Below are 23,445 nucleotides of genomic sequence, written 5' to 3'. Positions count from 1 at the left end.
CAGGCCACAGGCCATGGCAACAGCCCCGCAGTCTAAAGACAAGGTCGTCGGACAATGGACGGCAGTGGGTGCGGCAGAAGGAAGACAGAGAATGTCAGTCTGCTTCTTACTGCCCTACTTAAAATCTCAGTTGCATACCTCTCCGTAAATGGAGAGCCAGCCTTCCCGTCTTGTATCCTGTAGTATTCACGCATCCCGCTTCAGCCTTCTCAAAAGCCCTCCTGCAGGCCCTACACACACGGGGCGTCCTGTCCTGTGTCCATCCCACTCCTACCAAGCCCACCTACACTCCTGCTTCTGAGTCTCTGCCATACGTTTTCTTTTTTTTTCTTTTTTTTTTTTTTAAAGATTTTATTTATTTATTTGTCAGAAAGTGAGAGAGAGTGAGCACAGGCAGAGGGAGAAGCAGGCTCCCCACAGAACAAGGAGCCCTATGTGGGACTCGATCCCAGGACGCCGGGATCATGACCTGAGTCAAAGGCAGCCGCTCAACCAACTGAGCCACCCAGGCGTCCCTGCCATACGTTTTCTGAGGGCCTGTTCCGTGCCGCTGCTTGGCAGGCACAGGGCCCTGGAGATAAGATCGGCACAGTTTTTGTCCCCAAGGAGCTCCAGGAGGAGACCCAGCAGCAGCATCTATGGCCAAAGCTGATAGAAGTGAGGATGGCAGTGAGCGCAAAAATGGGCAATTCCCTCCGAAATCATACACAGCGGTTGGTTCACAGGATGCTCTCTGAAAATGCTAGTTAATATGTTAATTTTTAAAAAGCCAGAGATTTAGCAGCTGTGGGCCTGACCCCTTGAGCCACAAGCCAGGCCTCTGAAATCCTTGGGGGAATCCCTGCCTGCCTCCCTTTGCACTGGAGTCTATGAGCTGCTTTGGGGCAGGGAGTTTTGACCTTCAGCCACCCCAGCAGGGGCCAGAAAACTGGAACCCACTAGGGTATGGGCCGCTGCAGGCTGGTCCTCTGCCTTCTCTTCTCATGAAGAGGTGTGTGGGGGGGCTGGGCTTCCCTCGGGCCTCAGCTTCTGAAATGGGCACGATTCTGCCACAGGGATGGGGGAAATCAACAACCTGGGAATCCTCTGAGTTTCCTTCATCATTAGAGCACAAATAAAACACAACCCCAAAGACCCTCTTCTCTCCATTTTCCCCAAGGCTGAACAATCACTACAGTCCTGCAGCGCATGGATGGCGCGCGGAAGGTCCTGATGGAGCCGGAGTCGGCCTCAAGGGGGCGCTTGGCACCTGCCGCCGCCCAAGGCCGGTTGCTTTCAGCTCATACTCTCTTTGGGGCCCAGGCCTGGGATGAGGATTGCCTTGACTACACTGCCCCCCTGGCTTCACGGATGTTTTGTTTCACCGATGTTTCAAGCCGGGTTAACTTGGGATCCTAAGGCAATCTGTAATCCTGATCTGCTCTCTCAGTGCCTCCAGATAGGGAAGAGGCCAAGCTGGTCCAGGCCATTTTATCAGTGAGGGTGGGATGCCCATGGGCTGCTAAGCATGGAAGAGGGCAGGCCAGCCCTGAGCAGAGTGCCCACCTCACTCTCCTCCCCGCGCCTGTCTCGGATGGGACCGGTTCCCCCTCAGCCTGTGAACAGGTGGCCAACAGCACTGGCCCCCACCTGCCCTCTCGGAAGTGCTTGCCTGCCACGTCCTCCTCTCCCCAAACCAGAACCCCACCCCCCAAATCATCTCAACAGTGCTTGGGTGAGAAACAAGATTAGCCCATGGAGCCTGGCACCTCCCCTTCTTTGCCCTTCCCTGAGAACACCTCGCCAGCACTGGGGGAGGCAGAAGACCCCCAGATCCCTAACTTGAGGAGCAGCCTGTGGGGCCCAGAGAGGACAGCTGGGGCAGTGTGGCGTGTGGGTGAGCGCCCAGACCGTGGCACCAGGCAGCTCTGCCGGCAAACCCTGGTTCTCACACTTACTAGCTGTATGACCCTAGGCAAGTCACTTAACCTCTCCCCAGAGGGGCCTCTTTGTCAGGGACCAGGAACAGCTGCCACAGTTAGTTATTAGGATAAAGTGAGGATGTGGGCAGAGACTTGGCACAAGCCTGGCACACAACAGGGGCTGGGAAAGGGCGGGGCTGGCACGGTCTTCCAGAAGGAAGGACAGGCACTGGCACATTCCAGCTCTCTAGGACTCAACCCTCCCAGTAGAGGGGGCTGCCCTGGGATCAGGGGATGGAGGTCTCCTCTGCATTTGGCTCTTAGCCTTCAGGGTCCCGGAGCACTTCTAGTGTTCTCGTAGCATCTCAGGTGTCCCACCTGCAAGGTCAACTGTCTCGGAGACTACCCCCCAATAGGCCAGCCCGCATCCTGTGCACACCGTGATGACTGTCTCAGGCTCTGCAGTGGCCACCGTTTCTGATCGCCATGCAAAGCGATAACAACTACAGACAATTATAATTAAGTGCGGGTTGGATTAATATGGTCCATGATTATTTGATTGCAATTCTGAAAGATACTGATGCCGGACCAGAGTGTGAGGCCGGACCTTCTCTGCGTCACACCTGCAGAGGAGATCAGAGGACTCACTGCCAGAGTCTGTTCTGACCCCCTGAAGGATGGCCACCGAGAAGCACGGCCACTGCGGCAGAACACCCCCCTGCCCAGGGCCCTAGGCACCTCCGTACAGATACTAAGTCCCCAGGATGCTGGTCCCACTGGCACTGCTGGATTACAGAGTGGAGAGAAGCAGGCCTTATTTCCAAGGTCTCGGGGGAAGTTCAGCTATAAGGAAAAGGTGTCAATAAATCCATCCCCCTGAGGGAACAGAGGGAGCCTGTGGTGTCTTAGGGACAGCTTCAATTTCTGCCCAGGAGACTCAGGAAGAGAACCAAAGAGGAGCTCTGTCCAAGGGGGCCTCCCGACAAGGCTGATGTTTCTCTCATCCCTGAACTAGGCATGTTCCCTGGCCCTTGGGCCTGGGTGTCTGCTCAGGAGGGGCCTGACTGTGCACCGCAGGTCAGTGGGTCACCCCAGAGGCCAAAGTTTTCCCCAGGCCAACTCCATGCCCAGATATATGCTGGGCACAGTCCTAGAGTTCACTAAGACAACTTCTTTCTACACACACACGCCCATCACACTACACACACATCTGCACACACCTACACACCTTACCCCGGCACACCTACACCCAACCTGAACCCTCAAATGCTGCAGGTGGCCTGGGGTTGAAGCAACCGTCCAGAAATCCCCATCCCGAGGGTTCCACACAAACACCATCGCCGCACAGGACCGGGGGTGGGGGCGTCCCTTCCTTCCCCACAGTTGAGTTTCTCCTCCTCTAAAACAGATATTCTTAGTACTTATTATCCACGTTCTCCTTTCAACAGTGAGCTCTGGACAAAACCCCCAGGGGCGACACCCTGCGGGGGGTGCACACCACGGGGCTGGGGGCGTGTGAGAAGTGGCACGCCGGAGCAGGTGCAGGAAGAGAAGGCCCCAACTCACAGGACTCGAGGTTCGTCTGCCCCAGCTGCCTCCTCTGTGGCTCCCCAGGGAAGGAGGAGGGGATGGGGAGGAGGACAGGGAGTCCCTGAGGACCAGTCCTTTCTGCAGCCACACTCCTCCATACGGTGGCCCGGCTATGTGGGGACCTGGCAGAGGGGAGTCAGTGATGCTTCCAAGTCATAAATAATGAGCAACGCAGGAGTCAGAAAGGCCCCTCTCCACCAGGCCCTTGGCCAAGGCCATAGCAAAGGCCAATCGCCAAGCAAAAGCTGGATCGCCTGAACGGGGGCAGCCTTGATTTGTGAGGGGGGGACCTCTTCCACATTTTCTGGAAGGCAGGTCAACGGAAGTGGAATTTATGTAGGGAGTGGCCTGGGAATGAAGCAGCACCAATGCTGACCTCTGCCCTCCACAGAAGCTGGGAGACCCTCACCAAGGGACGTCACTGTGCAGCCAGAGACACAGAGCCCGGTGAGCCCAGAGCCAGGAGCTCACTGAAGACGGAGGCCAACCTCTGAGCAGGCACTAGGGGTGGCCGCTCAGCACCACTGAGCCCATATCCTGCCAGGACACTACACTCTGGAGTGTGGCCCCACTGTCCCGACCACCCAGAGTACAGTTGCCTGGGGACGCTGGTGGCAGGGTTGCAGCACGCCTGTGGGATATCACAGGTGAGGTCGGAGGAGGCAAACCCCTTTACAGAACCACAGCTCTCTGGTTGGGGAAGGAGCTGTGGGGGACAAGCTTTGCAATCTGTGGACTTGCCCTAAGGATTTTCACAACAATTGTCTCCTGATGGCCCCACCACAGTCCTGGGAAGGAAGCCAGACAGATGCTATATGGGCCAACTTAAAGATCAAGAGACCGAGCCCAGGGCCGGGAAAGGATGCCCAGGGACGTAAAGCGGGTCATTGGTAGTGCTCTGACACTGCGTCCTGTGCCCAGTGGTTTTACTCGAGTAGTAGCCAGGCACCCATGGGGCCTGGGGGGGGGGGGGATGGACAGCTTCTATAGGGTCTCAGATATGAGGATCCACAGTGGCCCACTGTCACCGGTCTGCTGGTGTGGGGTCCTGCCTGCCCCTGGCTTTCCTGAGCCCTCCCACTCTCCTGGTGCTGGGAAAACGAGGGGGAGCCCAGCGAGGATGGAGGGAGAGGACGCGTGCATCCTGGGCTCTCACCTGCTCTGGTCTGAGTCCTGGAGGGAGACACCGGAGTCCCAGTCCACGTCCCCTGCTGGCCGCTCTAGGACACAGAACAGAAGCAGAGATCAGGGCGGAGCCAGAAACCGGGCTCTCAGCTGCCACTTCATGAACACGGAGAAGAAAGTTTTCTCCAGGAGTGGCTTACTCCCGAGATAAATTCAACTCTACTCTGGGTCTCAGCCTAGGAAGTGGAGGCGCAGCCTGTCACAGTGACCGCTGGTGAGCACTGCCATAGACCAAGGGGACCGTGTGGGTCCTCTCAGGTGTGGGTGAGGAACAGACTTCTGGAGTGGCAGGAAGGACGTGTAAGAAGGCTCTCCCTGGCCTGAACAGTTACACATCCCATCCCAGCAGGGCGGCCTCCTGAGAGAATGCCTGCGCTTTCTGTGGAGGGGGGGTCTCCACCAGGGGGCGATGAGGTCCACTGGGGCTGGGGGCAAGTCATCAGAGGAAGGTCCAGAAAGGCCCTCCAGAAAGGGCTGTAAGCCACAGGGAAGAAATCATGGTCGCCTCCACCCCAAGCTCAGAGGGTGGCCTCCAACTGGTCTGGGGGCTCATGGGGGTCTTCAGCAGGCAGGCTAGCTGGGAGGTGGTAAGGAGTCTGTGTCAAAGCCCAGAATAAGAGGACATCTTGTGGAACGAGGTGGCCGGCGGCTGTGCTCTTCTGCCTTTCCTGCCACACACCACCCCCACGCGTACCCTCTGGCCCCTCGTCTCCTCCCGGACTCCCTCCTTTTGCCCCTACCACCCAGACCTACAGAGTGAGCCTCACCTGGTGGGCGTCTGTCCCAGGATGGAGTCCAGGCTGGGATTCTCACCCTGGGCGGGCCTTGACCTCCAACATTTAACATCTCTTGCAGCAAAAGGCGGTTCCTCTCCACCTGGTCAGACAGGGATAAGGCACTGCCCCCAGTGCCCAGAGCCCCCAGCTCTGCAGCTCGCCAGAGCCCCCCCAGCAGGGCTGGCCTGGGAGCAAAGTCCTCCTCACAGGTCAGAGACAAGCTGTCCAGGTCTCCGCCTGAACCTAGACCATCCTGAAGGGCGTATGACCTTCCTTTCCTCAGGTTGGTCATGTGGGCGACCTTGTTACAAGGCCCAGGGCCCCCAGGCCGGCCTGGGGTGACTCTGTGAACAGGGCTCTCTTGCAAAGAGCCAGGCCCTGGCGGCAGACTCCCCTCATTGTCCGACAAGGCCTGTACTGCTTCTGGAGGCCACGGGCTCCTCCCGTTCCAGCACTCCAGCCCATTAGAAGGTGGCCTGGGAGGTCTGGGACCCCCGTTCTGGGCAGGCTCCTCCTTGTTGATACCGTTGTCCAGCTGCCCATCGGGCAGATTCTGAGTAGGGAGGCCCTCCTCTGCATCGGTCAAGGAAGACCGCTCCGACAGAATCCCAGATGTGCCCCCCTTGACTCGCCTGCATTTGGGTTTCTTGGACAGCCGCTCATGAGAAGTGAGGCAGGGGCTCACCCCCTGTTTGCCTGCGGACATTTTTTCCTTCAAGGCCCTCACTTTGGACTCCAGCACAGAGGGGCCTTGGAGCTGCATGCCCCATGCCCTGGCATGCTGGGGGGCCATCAGGCTGGGGGTTCTGTCTTCCAGAGAGCAGGACCAGGGTCTTGGAAGGTGTCCATTATGCAGCTGTGGCTCACGGCTACTTCTCTCCACAGCTGAGGTCATCTCCATGGAGCTGGCTGTTCTGCTCCCTATTTGGGTCCCTCTGGGGGAGAAAACAGACAGAGCTCCTGAGACCCAGCATGTGGCTAATAGCTCTAACAACCTCCTAGGTCCCCAAAGTGTCTTGGTATCAAGGCCTGTGCAGATGCGAACAACCTGGGGACAGAACTTTGAAAAGTGCAAATCGCTAGATGGCACAAATAAGTTATTGGGGTCTTTCTGCCAATTCTCAGCAGTGTCCTAGTTTTTCTATCCCCATTTTACAGATGGGGCACAATGAAGCTTCAAACAACAGACAAATGTGGACCAGAGTGACAACAGGGGCCAGATTTCCCAATCCCTGGCCCCCATCTTTGCTGACAGGCAGTCTCAGGGGAGAATGTCAGATCTGCTAAAAGCTAACAGGCTCTTCCCTTTTTAAGGGGAACCAGAAGGGATGAGGGACTTCAGGAAGATACCACACAGGATCTGACCCCTTGGTCGAAGGTGCCTCCCTGTGTATAAGCCACAGGACAGTAGCACAGGGCTGTGCTCCAAGGGTGGCCACGACCAGCCACCAGCTCCTAGCCACATCTGCTCTGTGCCAGGCAGGCCTGCAAGAGCTTTCAAACACCCTCTTTCAGATGATCCCCACACACTCTGCCAGAAGGGGATTATCCTCCTCACTTTCACAGAGAAACTGAGGCACACAGAGATCTGGTCACACGGGCTGAAAGGAGGCTGGATTTGGAATGCAAGTCTCCTTCTAAGGCCAGGGCTCTTTAAAGCACTCAGCGATGGGATGATTATTAACCCTCCCCCCAGCTCCCCTTATTCTGTCGATGAGAATATCCAGTCGGGAGAGGTTAAGTGACTCGCCAGAATTACACGGCTCCTTGGTGGCAGAGCTGAAGTCAGTGTCTTCACAGAGAGTGAAAGTGAGCACGGGATTTTACTCACCAAGTGGTTCAGTGCACTAATATTTACCCCACTCCCAGAGAAAATGCTCCTTAAACACCGTACATTTAGATGGGTCTCATTTGAAGTAAACTGCATGTATAAAAATTCATATTTACATGAATTACAAATTAGGAGTGAATTTTTCACTTCGGATAGGAACTAAAGTTCACCACGGGATTCTCTGACATGGCAGGTCCCTCCATCGTCGCTCACTACAATTCGATGTATACGTGTTTCTGGAATGTACGTGGTTCAAAAGGCACAATACGCACATAGTGCAAATGTCACATCAGCCTTAAGCCTGCGAAGTGTAAGGAGTATCTTCGGGAGGGCGAGATGGTTTCCTCCACCAGCTGGTCTAGAATCTACCAACTTTCTCTTCGCAGCCACCGGATCCTCTCAAGTTCGGTTCGGAAAGCAGGGGATTCGGGGCGATGCCAGTGAGCGGAAAAGAACTTCCTGACGGGCCAGCCCTGGACCCGCACCGCCGGAGCCCGCGAGCCCGCGAGCCTTGCGCGGGGCTCCCCGGGGCACCAGAGCCTCCCGGGCAGCCGGCCGAGCCCGGGGTCGCCTCCGACTCCCACAGGCTGACGCGGGAAGGACGCGCAGGGCGGCGTCCCCGAGCCCCGGCCCGCTCCGAGGCCGGGCTCCCCCTCCCGGCCTCCCCTCCGCTCCCCGAGGCCCCCCCGTCCCCCGCCGCCCCGGCCGGCCCGGCGCCTCGCTCCCGCGTACTCACTGGGGGCCGCCGCCCGCGGGCCGGGCCGCCGCCGCCTCGGGCACCGCCTCCATCCCGCCGCGCGGCGCGGCCCTTCTCCGGCCCTGCGGCCTGCGCTCCGGCCGCGCGGTGGGGTGCGGGCCGCCGGCTGCCTGCGGGTCCGCGGAGGGAAGCGGGCGCGGCCCGGGCTGGCAGGCAGCGGCATGGGCTCTGCCAGCGCCGGGAGAGGCCAAGCCCGGCGCGCCCCGGGCCGGAGCGGAGAGAGGGAGCGCGGAGGGCAGAAAGGCGGAGCAGCGGAAGGGGCTGGAGGAGCGGGGCCGGGCCCCCACCCCGGCCTCCGCCGCCCTCCGCTCCCTCCTGCTCCCGGCGCGGGCGGCCGCGGGCTCCCCCGTCCCGGGGAAAGGAGGACGAGCTGGGCCGGGGCGCGGGGACCGAGGGGACTCGGGGCGCTCGGAGGACCCCGCGGGACCGACCGCCTTCGCGCGGGGCTGGCCCGGCGAGGCTTCGGGGCGCGCGCGGCGTGGGACCCGGCCGCCGGCGAGCCAAGGCTAGGAAACGCGGCGTTCCTGCCGGCTCCGCGGCAGTGCGTGTAACTCTACCCCCGGCGCTGGGGAGGAGGCTCGGCTGTCCGGGTGGAAGCTAAGGAATGCCCTTTGTTTAGACAACTTTTCCAGAGAACTCCGGCCCTTCTCTCCGAGGTGCCCTTGTCTCGGAGGTCAAGGTCATTCGTTTCTGCCTTTCAGAGGCTCGAGGGTACCCGGAGTGGAGGCGGGTTCCCTCATCCTGCCCTGCCAGCGGGAGAGCCTGGTACCTGCCTTGCCAGCCCCAGGGATAGGGACGGGTTCTCAGAGCCCTGGGGACTCCTGAAGGGACTTTGCCACTTTCTCCACACCTGGGAGGAAGTAGCCGCAAAGGGCTTCACCTGCCAACGGAGCTTTCTGTCTTTTTCCACCCAGAGGGAGGTAACGAATCTCACCTGTTTCCAAACATTTGTCAACAAAGGACAGGAAATAGTAAGAGAGTTTGGACCCAGGAGATTCCAGAAATCTTTGCAAAGGGAAAAGCGCTCATTCATTGTTCCTTCAGCCAGACAGGCTTCTCGCTCAAGTATGGATTGCGCTCCTGTTTGTACTTGTGTGGTCCTGTCACCCTCTAGATGACAGGCACAGCAACAAGACCACACAATGGGCTAAGTGCCTGAACCGGGGTGGAGGGGATGGATGGTTTCCAGGCAAGGCCTGGCTATTGAGTGAGGAGGCCTTACCCTGTAGTAGGTGGGGGCATCTGGGCAAGGCACGAGCCCCCCCCACCCCTGCCCCAGAACCGAGAGCAGCTATCTGGGGAGATGGGCTATATTGGCCTTGGGCTGATTTAGGAACCTGAGAGATTATCTAGGGCAAATCCTCTATGTTACAGAACAGGCCCCAGGTCACACAGTTCTCCTGTTGGGTGGTCTCCAAAGTCTGCAATCTTGCAAGTGAATCCCTACTTCCTTCCATATTCCCAGATCAAGCTGTTCTTCCAGCAGGGCACTTAACCGCCGTTTATTAGTACGGATCCCTTCGTAACACAGTCATGTGCCATTTATGGAGATTTATGGAGGCACCGTGCACCTGGCATTGGGCTAAGCACTTTATGTTCTTTATCTCATACAGTAACCGTAAAAGATGGGTACTGTTATTGTCTCTTTTCTACAGATTATGAAACTGAGTTAAGTGATCTTCCCAAGATCACGGAGCTCGTAAGTGGTAGGCTTTCTAGCGTTTGAGACCTTAACCTCAACCACACCACAGAGTGTGGCTGGCACTGTGCCTGTGCGAGTTGAGCATGGAAAGAGTCAGTCTGAAAAATCAAAACATTGTCAAGTGCTGTGAGAGCAAAAATACGCTTGCCGCCCTGGTCTAGCCTTTCCAGTCTAGATACTTTCTGCCTTCCTTACTCCTGCAATCCAAGGTAAAGTTCTGGAAACCTGTTAAGACCTCTTCCTCGCATCCATTGGCAATGTCAAACCCAACAACAATACTCTTACCTATTGTGGAACTTCTAAGAGATTCCATATAGGATCCCTTAGATCTTTACAATAATCCCACCAAGTGAGTGTAGTGTGTCTCTTTAGAGATAAGGGAATCGGGGTATAGAGAGGTTAAGGGACTTGCCTGAGGCCACACGGCTAGTCTACTCAGAATCTGAATCCAGTCCCGTGGGGCTCCCAGATCTTCTGCCTTCTTTCCTCTTTTCAGAGGCATCTCAGAGCCCAGACTCCAAGAGGTAAGTAACTTCAGGACTCCTATTCCCCACCCCCAGAAGTTAATGATCTGTAAGGCAAGTTTCTGAAAGTTCCAGCAAAAGCTTAATGTTTAAAGGAAACCTGCCTCCCCTTTTGAGATGTAAATAATCACCTTCAGTTTACTCATTACATTTCTTACTTTACACTTAATATAGGGGGATGGGTTTTTAAACCCTACAGAGGTTTTAAAAGCCATCTACAAGTACCAGGAAGCCTATCCTCAGAAGCTATTAAACTACCACAACAGTCACACGTGGGAAGGTATTTCTCATTCATCTGGATTCTGTTTGGTTCAGCAAACATGCATTGAGTTTCTACTACATGCCAGGCACAGGAAAGGCAAAATATAATACCCACAGGCCCTGTCCTTGAGGAATTTCTGGTCAAGCTGGGCAGGGGAGGGAAACAGAAACTTTCCATGTAAGCTCTCCCCAGTCAGGCTAGCACAGGGGTGGTGGTGAAGGTCTGCTGGCAGGAGCAGCTGAGGTGTGTGACTGAGGTGTGTGTTGGGTGGGGAGGGGTATCACGGAGCGCAGCGTCTTGGACAAAGAGCAGGTGCCAGCCAGACGGGGCTGGGGCAGGGGGAGAATTAGCATAAACGCAGGCAGCCGGCGTGAAACTGACTGGTTCCCCTGTTACTACGTGTAAAAGTTACACTGGAGAAGGCAAGGGCAGGGCTGGCACTGCAAAGCAGGGGTGACGTGGCCTGCTGGAGGGCATCTGGGGTCCGGGTGAGGGGCTTGGACGCTGTCCTGTGAAGTGGCCCTCCCTGGAAGGTGGGCTACCTCGAGCACGGCCCCTTATGTCCTGTGTATCAGAATCCTTCATTACCATGTTTTGGAGGAACAAAAATACAGGGTAAGTAGCAATCACATAGCCTTCTTCTTCCGTTTGAACAATGAGGGAAACCCACCATCCCAAGAAGCCTCCCTCCACTTAGCTTGGATGGAAACACAGCCTCTCACGCCTCCTCCCCGCCTTCCCTCAACATGCTCTGAACACACAGCTTTGAACGAGGAGCCATGTTGGATGTGGAAATCAAGTTTCACTTAGGATAAAGGGATGGGTGAGAGATGGTCCTTCAGGTCACACCCTTAGAGGTGGGTGGAGTGGGAATGAGGTGGGAGGGCGCCTCTGCCATCCCTCCACTGTACCGCCTGGAGGAGCTGGTCACCCCTGTCTTGGACATGGGGTACATGATCTGAGGAGCACGCAGAGGCCACTGAGCCTGTCAGCTCTTTGGGATGCTGTTCATAGCTCCAGGGTCTGCCCTCAGGCTCTTCCCTTTTCCTTCCAGCAGAGGCTCAAGAGAGCCCTGGGACCTGCCTCTTCCCTGCCCGCCTCTCCCCTGCTTACTCTCCTGCCACTCGCCAAGGGCCTGTGTGGACCCTCCTGGGACACTGGTGAGCGGCTGAGTCCAAGGCCTGCTCATGGAGATTCCGACTCTCTCGGCTGGAGTAAGGCCCGGAGTCAGCCTTCTAGCGGCCCAAGTGCTTTCAGGCCCAGACAGGTTGGAGAAGTGTCCTATGTTCAGACTCTAGCCCCTTCGTAAGGCCTGTGGACCTCCGGCTTCAGCTCCCAGCCCGACAGCCCGTCCCGCACACCTGCCACACAGAACTGCTTCCAGCTCCCCCGACCGGCCTTGCTGATTCCGATCTCCTTGCCTTTCCCAGGCTTTCCTTCAGCCCGAAACACGCTGCTTCCCCTCACATGCAGTTTGGCTGTCTCCGAGGAGACCTTCCGCACAGCTCAAATGGCCCCCCTCAGGGACGTCTTCCCCAGTTCCTTCCACAGGCCTCCTAACCACTGCGGCCAGACCGTTTATCACACTGATGGACACAGAGCACTTCCTGATCTGGATCTGTGTCCCCGGCCCCTACCACGTGCCTGCCGCATGAAAGGCATTGACTAAATGCCAAGCAGCTCAAAGAAAGAAAGAAAAAGTCCCTATCAAGTAAGGCTGCCTGACAGGAGAAGAGGGGCCACTGCTTGCTACAAGGATCAAGGTCATTTCTGAAGGATTTGGTTCATTCGCTTGACATGGCCAGTCCTGCCTCAGGGTCTGTGAGAAAGTCGGTCCCTGGCAGGGCCAGGCCCAGCACCCAGGCTTCCTAACTGCCTCTGGTTTCCCCCTGACGCCCAGACCTGCTTGCCATGCCCTTCCTCCCGCCTCCCCCAGTGCTCACGCATCACAGACAGTGGAAGGGGCATTAAGCTTCCATTTTGAGCCTGGAAATCAGGAGATAACATAGTTCTCAGAAGAAGAAACGGATGGGGGAGGAGAGAGCAGACAACGAGGCACTAGCACAGGCAGGGTGGCCGAGGCTCACCTATTCAGGCAACAGGACAGCAGGGCACCTCCAGGGAGCAGCCACCTTGCTATGCGTCTCTGCACACTCCAGCACACAGGCGTGCACATGCACGTACACACACACGCACACACGCTCTCCTATGTCACACCTGCCTGAATTGTCCAAGTCCCAAGGAGAAGAGAAACATGGTTCTTACCTTGCCGGCGTTAGCCTGAACCACTCCCCCAGGCGGCTGGACAGGGCGTCCCCCAGGATGATGGGACAAGGACCTCCTCTGGAGATAAGGACTTCAGACTTCCCTGCCTTTGATGCCCCTCACTCCACCTCTGCCCTCACTGCCAGGCATCTGTTCCTATGCCCGAGTCCAAACCACGACTTTTCATTTCATAATCCTAATCACAGGAAGTGACTGGGATTAGGAAACTATTTGTGCTCTCCCTCCTATTCTACCACGCCTGCTCTGCGGGGGGCGGCATCAGCATGAGGCGAGGACACCTGGCTTTCACCTGCCTATCAGTGATCACTACTATCTGGGCCGAGTCACTTTTCTCACCTACAGAATGAAAGCAGATTCAGGGAGAAAGGTGCCGGAGCATGACTGAGACCTGAAGTCATGTTTGTGACAGTTTTCCATCTTGAGAAAAGACAGAAAAGTGCTCAGAAATAGAGTAGTCATTTGCTTAAGACATATGAGAGGCTATGAAGAAATATAGGAGTAGAATCCAGAAGAGCAATAGCCCATTGATGGCAACATTGTTCACAATACAAGGTAACTGAAAATAATCCACATGTTTATCGATAGTAGAAGGGATGATTTAGTGTATTTGTAAAATGGAACATTAGAGATCAACGATATTGAAAAATGGTAACTACGTGGAACAACGTGGCTGATTCTTACGGGTTGTAGAGCAAACAGAGCAAGGAAAAGAAACAGATGAAACTAAACCATACATTCTGTAGGGACACATGCCATGCCTATGGGGTCACACTAATGGGGAGCAAGAGAATTATTAACACAGATGATTATATAATGGCCTCCTCGGTGTGGGAACAGAATGGTGGATGACAATTGGGGAGAAGAGTTTCAGAGGCAGAGTAATGTTTTATTGAATTGGGTGGTGAATAATGGATGTTTATTATTCTTTACAATGAACATTATATGTATACACATATCGTATCATATGTAGAATGTGTGTAATAATATAGTATATATAATGTACATAAACATATTTCATAATTTTTAAAAATATAGAAACTACATGAAAAAACCCCCATTTTACTATATATGTCAAAGAAGATCTGGGTGAATGGAGAAATACTTACTTAGTGCTCACAACATTTACTGTATATTATAAAGATGAAAATATTCATTGAATTTAAAGAGTCAAGTGTGAGTTCAGTCAAGACTCTATATTTAGGCAAGAATATTTAAGAAAAAAATTATAAAAGAAAGGAAAGAAGAAAAGGAGGAGAGGAAGTTTATTCTACAAAATACAGAATTGTATTATAAGTTTATAATAATTAAAATAGAGAGGAACTGATGCCAAAATAAACAGAGTAATGTAACGTAATGAATATAGTATATATATAGTACGTATTAGTATACGTACCTACTATACATAGTATATACACATAGTATAAAAATGGATCCTACATTTTCTTTCTCTAATAAAGGATATTTACAAAAAATATATATAACTAATATGATGCTCAGTAGTGAAATATGGGACATTTTTCCTGAGAAAACAAGGAAAGTCTATCCAGTACAATAGACTATTCTATCCTATTCAGTGTTGTAATGGAATAGTATGATACAACTAGAAAAAGAAAACAAAGCATAAATCATGAAACATATAAAATTATTTGCTGATTCTATTATTATAGAAAGATCCAAAGAAACTACAAACTCTTAAAATTAAGAAGTAAATTTAACAAGGCTTCTGGCTACAATATCAATATATAAAAATCTATTGCATTTCTATATACTTAGCAATGAACAAGTTGAAAGTGATATTTATAAAAAGTACCATGAAGAAAAGCATCAAAAAACATCACTTGCCTAGGAATAAAATCTGACAAAGATCAATGCAAGACTTTTGCATTGAAAACTACAAAACAGGAATGCCTGGGTGGCTCAGTCAGTTAAGTGTCCGACTCTTGATTTCAGCTCTGTTCATGAACTCAGGATCATGAGATCAAGCCCCACGTCAGGCTCCCTGCTCAGTGGGGAGTCTGCTTGTCTCCCTCCCTCTCTGTCCCTCCCCTTGCTCACATACTCTCTCTTTCTTTCTCTAAAATAAGTAAATAAATCTTAAAAAAAAAAGAAAACTGCAAAACATTACTGAAATTAAATATCATGTGAATAAGCGGAGGAATATACCATGTTCATAGATCAGAAAAATTATCGTTAAGATGTCAATTTCTCCTGAATTGTTCAATGTATTTGTTTCAGTTCTATGGAGCTGTGGTGATGAAGTACTACAAACTGGGGGGCTGACACAATGAAAATGTATTGTCTCACGGTTCTGGAGGCCAGAAGTCCAAAATTGAGGTCTCAGCAGGGCCATGTTCCATCTGAAGGTTCTAGAGAAGGATGTTTCAGGCCTCTCTTCCAGCTCTGGTAGTTGGCTTATGGCAATTCAACTTCAGTCTTCATGTGGCGTTCTCACTCTGTGCGTGTCTGTGTCCAAGTTTCCTCTTCTTATAAGGACATCAGTCATATTGGATTAGGGACTCACCCTACTCTAGTAGGACCTCATCTTAACTAATTACATCTGCAACAATCCCATTTCCAAACAAGGTCACGTTCTGAGGTACTGAGGGTTAGAACTTCCAACATATGAATTTTTGCAGGGGGGGCATAGCTCAACCCATAATAGTATTCAATGCATTCTGATCTATATTACAACAGTTTTTCTTTCTGGTAGCAATTGACAAGCTGGTTCTAAAGTTTATATGGACGTGTAAAGGATATAGAATAGTTAAGACAATTTTCAAAAAGAACAGCGCTGGATGACTTAGCTAGTAAATACCAAAACTTACAATAAAGTGACTCTAATTCAGACAATGTGGCAGTAGTAAAAGTATAGACAAATAGAATAGACTAGAGTGTCCAGAAACAGACTCGCACATGTGCAAGCTCCCAATTTACAACCAAAGCTCCACAGCAAGGCAGTGCAAGAGACGATGATCTTTTCAATAACCAGTGCTGGGTCAATTGTATATCCATCCTGGAAAGGAAGTAAATCTTGACCCCTTGACCCCTACCTCTTACCATTCACAAGAACTAATGAGAGATTGATCATAGAACAAAATATGAAAGCCAGTCAAGCTCCTAGGAGAAAACAGGAGAAGATCTTTATGATGTTGGGTTAGGGAAATCTTTCCTAAAGGGGGACAAAAAGTACCAACTTTAAAAGACAGAAATGATAAACTGGGCTTCGTTAGAATTAGGAATCTCTGTTTATCAGAAAACACCTTTAAGATAGTGAAAAGGCAAATCACAGACTTGGAGAAGATGTTTGCAATATCTGTCTGCCAAACAGATACCTGAAATTCTTAAAATCACGAGAAGACAGAAATGAAGTTTAAAAATGGACAAAAGGCTTGAGTAGGCATTTCCCAAAAAGGATATCCAAATGATCAACAAATATGTGACTAGGTGTTCGAAATCACTTGTCATTAGACCAGTACAAATTTAAGTCATGATGTAATACCACTGCATTGAAGAACAGAGGAAACATGAGCAAAGCACGTAAAGAGTTTACAGGAGAAGAGGAAGTACAAACAGCTAATAACCATTAGGACTTGCATTGTATTTCTGCTGGACAGCTCTCTCCTAGCATATTGCCTGGCACATAGTAGCACTCAATAAATATTTGTTGACCAGATTAAAAATAATTATTATTATGTTATTTTTGTAGTTAACATTTTTTTTAAAGATTTTATTTATCTATTTGACAGAGAGAGATCACAAGTAGGCAGAGAGGCAGGCAGAGAGAGGGGGAAGCAGGCTCCCCGCCGAGCAGAGAGCCTGATGCGGGGCTCAATCCCAGGACCCTGAGATCATGACCCGAGCTGAAGGCAGAGGCCTAACCCACCGAGCCACCCAGGCACCCCGTAGTTAACATTTTTTTTAAAAAGATACTATTTCAATAGAGACAGAGAGCACGGAGCACAAGCCAGGAGGTGGGAGTGAGGGGCAGAGAAAGAGGGAGAAGCAGGCTCCCCACTGAGCTGGGCTCCATCCCAGGACCCTGAGATCATGACCTGAGCCGAAGGCAGAGGCTTAACCCACTGGGCCACCCCAGCGCCCCTCCTCACTCATTTCTAATTGCTCCTCCTTGACTCTTCTTCCCGCCCCTGGTCTGTCCCCTGGAGCTCGTCTCTCCAGTCTTGTGTTGTTTGGGTTTCCAGAGGGACATCATCTTAATCCAAGCCATCCAAGCATCCACCTCTGCATGCTGTAGACCCCTACTCCACACCCTCATGAGGTGCCCCCTCTGCCGGGCGCCTCCATGCTCACGTTCCTACCACGTGCTCCACAACCGGCCGGGGGACACCTCCACCTGCTCAGACACTTTAACTTGACACGGTGGCATCTGAGCGGATCATCTTCCCCTTCCCTGAGTCTTACTGCGGAGAGTGGCATCATCAGTCACCCACGCCAGCAACTGAGAAGTTTTCTCTCCTTCACCTTCCAAGACAACAAAGCTGCCCCTTTCCCTTCTCGTGGAGGCATCTCCTCTCCCATCTCCCTTGCCTCTATCTCAGTCTGGGGCACTGGGATCGCCATCACAGACCTGAACCTGCCTCCGGCCTGGCCCCCCTGCTCCAGTACCGTGGCTTGCTACAGCTACCTGCTGATCCTAAAACCTTGTGACCAGAGTCCTCATGACCAGTGAAAAGTGGTCCCTAGCAGGCTCACACCCCTGATAGCCCCTCAACCCACCTTCTCCTACCTCGTCTCATATCCTCAACTCCTGTACGCACCCCACACACCGTTCACGTCACCCTGGAGTTCACGTTCCATGAACACGTCTGCGTACTCCCCACCTGGAGGGTCCTTCCTGCCCAACCTGGGGGGCCCCAGCCAGAGTAAATACCCCCTCCTTGTGTCCTAACACCTCTCATTGCGGTGCCTTTTGGGTGGGTTCATCTTTTTGTCACTTCTGTGTGTCCTTAAGCTCTAAGCAGTGGCTAAGGCCTAAGCTTTGGAATCAGCCCACTTTGCCTTTGTCACTTAGTCTAATTCACTGGCAACCCCAGGAACTGGTATTATCATTCCCGTTTTATAGATGAGTACATCAAGGCTCAAAGAGACTAACAACTTTGCTCAAGGTTCCCTAGCTGGTACGTGGTGGCCCCAAGACGTCACAGATTGTCTGGGGACCAGTTGGGCAGAGGGTCAAGCTCAGGTCTCGGAATAAGCTTGATCGAATGAGACAAAGGCAATGAGGGTGGTGGAAATGCATGTACTTGTTGAAGAGACTTTCTAAGGAGGTTCTCAGGGCTGATGGGCTCGGGTCCTGGATTGTGGGCGCCGCTCCCCACATCGCCCCTCCCACGTCCACAGGGATGTGGGTTAAACACTGTCCTTCACCTCCATCCTCCTCTTGTGGAAGGCGGATGCCTGCAAGTGCACTGGGGCAGCACTGCGGGGCCGATAAGTCACCCCCCAGCAAGACTCCCAAATCTGATCTTGCAGAGGAGGATGCCAAGACCCAAGGAGGCCTAGGAATTTGCCCACAGTTAACAAGGCTGGGGAGCGACCCCGCCCCAGCCCCAGCCAGGCTTGGAAACCACACACCTGGCTGTGTCGTGTATCAGGGAGAGTCCCACCCCGGCCCCACCAGACTGCTGTTCTCAGATCAGCACCCCCCAAGAATGCTTTCCTCTCGAATCAGAGTCCCGTCTCCAGGGCTCGACGGGGGTGGTCACCTAGGCATGAGGACAGCTGCTCAGTGCGTCCCTCCCACACTTGGGTGGGGGGGTAGGCAGGGAGGGAAGAGGACCTGGCTTGGCCAATGGAGGTCTAACCTGGCCAAGCAGAGTGGCTCAGGTGTTGGGTGGGAGAGGGCTCCCCGAATCTCAAAAGCTGCTTTGGGACATCTGAGCCATGGCAGCACCACGGCCCCCCGGAAAGCTGCAGCTCGTCATTGCTCATTGTGGCCTCCAGTGTCTGGAGCGAGTACCCGAGCCTGTTCTCGAAGGGGCCCAGTGCCTGTTTATCTTGGTGCCTGCAGCTCCTGGAACACGGCCTCAGGCAAGTGGCAAGTCGGCCTGGAGCCCCTCGGAGCCCTCACTCCTGGCCTCGGATTCCTCTCTTCCTCCCCGAGACACCCTCCCCGGAGGCCCCTGGGAGTCCCTGGCCCGGGTCTCTCCCACCCTGGCCGGGAGATGCGGGCTTGCAGGGGCACTCTGGGGAGAGGCTTCCTGTGGGACCTGGGGAAGCCTGTGCTTCCCGAGTGGCAGCTGCCTTTGGGGTCTCCCTCTGTGCTGCGGGGGGCTGCCTTAGAACTAGGATTATCTGGGGCCTCCAGAGGGAAGCCCTTTCTAGACCCCCTGGCCATGCAATTGCTCGTCCTGTGGTCCTGTGGGGTCCCTGCCTCCCAGGTCCCTCCTGCCCCCTCCAGCCTGGGCGCTTTTGCTGAGGACACCCATGAGCCTCAGAAGCAGCTTCTCTCTGAGCAGAATTCCCTCCATGTCTGTGATCTCCTGCTAACTTTTTCCTGGGGTTAAATTAAGGGACATGGTGGGTGAGGTATGGACCCAGATTTGAAAAGCACAGAATTGGACTCTAGCAACCTGTGAGCAGCTTGGCCTGGTCACTCCATGGAGTTCAGTTTCTTCTTCTGGAAATGGTGGATGGGGCTCACAGGTCCCAAACTAATGTTCCCTGGAACCCCAGAGTTCCATGAGGTATTAATAGGTCTCCTATGAAAAAGAGAATTCAGGTCCTGTAAGTTTGGGTGATAATACATGCTATGTCATTCTCCTGCCAGGTCATTAGGCCCAGAATCATTTCGAAGGAAGTCCCACAGTGAAAACTAAACTAGACTGAACTAAACCAGCTTACATTAGTCTAACCCTGCCTTTCTCAAAAGTAACTGACCCCAGAAGCCCTTTCCCTCAAAATAAGAGTCAACATCCTGGACACCCACTTGGGACGACCCAACCAGATAATGTCTCAAGTTCCTTCTTCCCGGGGTAGGCGAGACCTCTCCACCCCAGGGAAGGAGCAGGCAGCGGCTATACAGAAAATCCAAGATCCCAGAGAGGTCTATCTGCAAGTAGAAAAGTCTCCCTCGGGGGCAAGTGGCAGTCCCTCCCAGCTCTATTTTATTGTTTATTGTTTTTGTTTTGTTTTGTTTTTGTTTTTAAGAAAACCTAATGCTGGGGCACCTGGGTGGTTCAGTGGGTTAAAGCCTCTGCCTTCGGCTCAGGTCATGATCCCAGAGTTCTGGGATCAAGCCCCACATCAGGTTCTCTGCTCAGCAGGGAGCCTGCTTCCTCCTCTCTCTCTGCCTGCCCCTCTGCCTACTTGTGTCTGTCAAATAAATAAATAAAATCTTAAAAAAAAAAAAAGAAAGAAAACTTAGTGCTAGGAGTCAGAGACCAAAAAGGGGAGACTTAAAAAAAAAAACAAACTCAGTTTATACTCTGATTCTTTGCCAATTTGATTATGCCAATTCACCTTAAAATTAACAGCCTCAGTTTGCCCATCTGTGAAAAGGGAGAGCTAGGGCAGCTTGATCGGCACCCGCTCAACACTAGCCCTCAGAAGTTCCCAACCTGGGGTCCCCAGACACCAAATGGGGAGAAAAGCAGAGGCTATTTCTAATATTTAAAGAAGCCGAATGGAAATTATACATTTACCATGAGAAGTGTCTTTGCTTTTGACTGATATTGTATCAACTCAGTATGGCAGCATCGGTTGTCACGGGGACAAGGATTATTATGCAATAGAAATGGTTGGTTTGTTAGGCAATTTTTTTTTTCTTTAACAAACTTAGTGTCTTGAAAGTAATAAACAGATCAGCTGGTAAGAAAAGGTAAAGAGCTCCTGACTCAAGAGTGTGGGCCCCCGACAGGTTTAAAAGCGCTATGGGGGAGAGCAAAGGGGTGGAGGGGACCCAGGGGAGGTAAGGGCGTCCCCAGGGAGTCCCTGGGGGAGACTCAGGGTTGTGTGGGAGAGTGTGTGTCGAGGGTGTGACATGCCTGTCACACAGTTGCTTTTCAGGGCATCCTGGGAGAGGTCTCTGCGGGCCGAGACAGGGCGTGGAGCACTCCCTTCCCTGAGTGGAGGGAGCAGAGCCCATTCAGGTGGGCTCAGGGGTCCGGCCAACGTGGGCTCTATGCAGCTTCTTAGAAGGCCTTCTGCCAGCACCGGTGTCTGAGGGTTTTCAAGCACTTGAAAGTTCTGACTGAACACGAGCAAAGTCCTGCCCTTTGAGCCGCCTGAGTCACCTCTTCACAAGCTGCTACGTCTAGAGACGCAGTCTGTGTGGTTCACGGCTGTTAACTTCCCTCCTAGATGCCGTTCACTCGGAACAGCCTCACTAGACTCCTGTTCTCCTTTCTTCCCCTTGGGCTCCTTCCCCCAGCCTTTCTCCCCCAGCATCCAGCTCCATTTCTGTACCTGCCTTGGGAGCTGGGCCCATGTGACTTTTCTCTCCCCCCCCCAGGAAAGCCATGGTGAAAATCACGGTTGGTAGAGCCCTACACACCACCAGAAAGGCGGTTAGCTTTTTCTAACTCTTCGGAGCAGCTAAGACAACAAAGTCTTTCTCTGGCTAAAATTGATATTGTTAATAATATCTCTTGCTAAGAATTGGGCCGTATCTGTGAAAATTTAGAGGAAACGAGAGGACAGGGGACGGGGGATTCCATCTGCCCCAGGACCCAAACCAGACTGCTGGCTTTTAGCTAACTGACTAAAGCCGGAAAGGATTGTTCTCTAGCGTATCTGAGAACAAAGCATTATGCTGTGTGTGTGTTTTTTTTTAAATTATGTTAAATGACTGCATAATTAAATGCATAATTTGGGGTGGAAGAGTTAGACATTAATTAAACTGTAGGGGAAGACGGGAAAGACATTGGACTAAGAAGATCATTGGGGGCACTGTCTACTGCATCCTTCCAGATTGTCTAAGCTATTTTATAATTCTCTAAGTTGTAGAAAAATGGATAGTCACGCAAAGGACTTTTGTCCACCCAAAAGCCAGTTGTATTTAGTGGATATTCCCATGGATACTGACCAGCAAGATATTGCTGATTTTGCATTTATTTGTAAATGTTTCTCAGCTTTCCAGATGTCTGTATATTTGTGTTTTGGATTCTCTTTTGCCTAGGTGGTACCATGGTACTGGTTCTCTCCTTCATTAATGACTTAAATCACATCTCTGACATGTGTTCCTCTTACAGCTATTACAGCTACATGAGAGGCACGATCATGCCCTCTTTTAAAAATTCTTTTTTTTTTAAAGATTTTATTTATTTTATTTGACAGACAGAGATCACAAGTAGGCAGAGAGGCAGGCAGAGAGAGTGGGGGGGGAGCAGGCTCCCTGCTGAGCAGAGAGCCCAATGAGGGGCTCGATCCCAGGACCCTGAGATCATGACCTGAGCCGAAGGCAGAGGCTTAACCCACTGAGCCACCCAGGTGCCCCTAAAAATTATCTTTTGACACATCCACAGAGAAAGGGCCATGTGAGGAGAGAGTGAGAAGGTAGTCATCAGCAAGCCAAGGAGAAAGGCCTCTGCAGACACCTAATCTGCTGATACTTTAATCCTGGACTTCCAGCTTCCAGAACAAGGAAGAATAAATTTCTGTGGTTTAAGCTACATAGTGTGTACTATTTTTTTATGGTAGCCTTACCAGACTAAGACTGTATACCCAATTTGTTCATCCATTCACTTATTGGTGGATATTTTCTTGTTTTCTGTTTTTGGCAGTTAGGAATATACAAAAAATGATCTTTTGATGAATTTGTCCAACTAATATTTCCTAATGTAAACCAGACATTATGGTTGGACACCCAAGATAGGAAAATAGACAGCATTTTATCCCTTGAGAACAGGCTAGTGTGGGGAATTAGCAGCGGTGGGTAAAATGACAAGTGACCAGATTCAGTAAAGATAAGGAGTGCTCTATTACTCAGCAATTTAAAAAAGGATGAGATCTTGCCATTTGCAACAACACGGTTGGACCCAGAAGGTATTAGACTAAGTGGAATAAGTCAGAGAAAGAAAAAATACCATGACTTTTCTCCTGTGTGGAATATAAAACACATTAAAAAGTGAAGAAACAAAAAAGTAGAAGCAGACCCATACATACAGAGAACAAACGGATGGTTGCCAGAGAAGAAGGGGTAGGGAGATGGGCAAAATGGGGGAGGAGAGTGGGAACTACAGTCTTCCGGTTATGGCCTCAATGAGTCATAGGGATGAAAGGTGTAGATAAGGCATATAGCCAATGGTAATGTGATGACATTGTATGGTGACAGATGGCGGCTACACTGGTAGGGAGCTTAGCATAACGTGTAGAGTTGCTGAATCACTGTGTTACACACTTGAAACTAACGCAACGTTGTGTGTTGACCAAACTTCAATTTAAAAAAGGAAGAAAAAAGAGATGAGGAGAACTCTAAAGGTGGAGGGGGTTACTGGTGGCCTTAGTCTGAGTCTTCTTGAAGGAGCGAGGAAGTAATGCTTCCTGGCCCTGCCTGTGCAGGTGAAGAGCAAGAGGGGAGAATTCTCTGGAGTATCAGCCTCATGCTGGAACCTTCCTGGTGCTTCCATTTTGAGGACAGACAGAGATGAGGACTAGCAGATGGCTCAGATTCC

At 52.0% G+C, this 23,445-nt stretch overlaps 1 protein-coding gene across 10 annotated transcripts in view; it reads right to left on the bottom strand.

Annotated features, from left to right (window-relative positions):
• KIAA1614 (KIAA1614 ortholog) overlaps positions 1 to 20,504 on the bottom strand; it is a 49,314-nt gene extending 28,810 nt beyond the window's left edge. For 3 of the 10 annotated variants that reach the window (XM_047705172.1, XM_047705175.1, XM_047705181.1), the window contains exons 1-3: positions 8,020 to 8,577; positions 5,444 to 6,387; positions 4,648 to 4,711 (exon numbers count right to left, since the gene is read on the bottom strand). In XM_047705172.1, coding sequence (XP_047561128.1) covers positions 4,648 to 4,711; positions 5,444 to 6,387; positions 8,020 to 8,072 — 1,061 coding nt within the window. In that variant the 5' untranslated portion in view covers positions 8,073 to 8,577. Of the gene's footprint in view, positions 1 to 4,647; positions 4,712 to 5,443; positions 6,388 to 7,283; positions 7,373 to 7,399; positions 7,513 to 7,555; positions 7,931 to 8,019; positions 8,583 to 10,154; positions 10,256 to 15,118; positions 15,192 to 20,475 lie in introns of those variants that run through there. The other 7 variants (XR_007123099.1, XM_047705178.1, XM_047705173.1 and 4 more) reach the window with 7 other exon arrangements.
• Positions 20,505 to 23,445: the final 2,941 nt, after the last annotated feature.

Source organism: Lutra lutra, chromosome 15 (genome assembly GCF_902655055.1).
Source record: "Lutra lutra chromosome 15, mLutLut1.2, whole genome shotgun sequence".
NCBI classification, from domain to species: Eukaryota; Metazoa; Chordata; class Mammalia; order Carnivora; family Mustelidae; genus Lutra; species Lutra lutra.
Note: the sequence above shows the minus strand (reverse complement) of the source record. Positions and strands in the feature narration are given on the sequence as shown.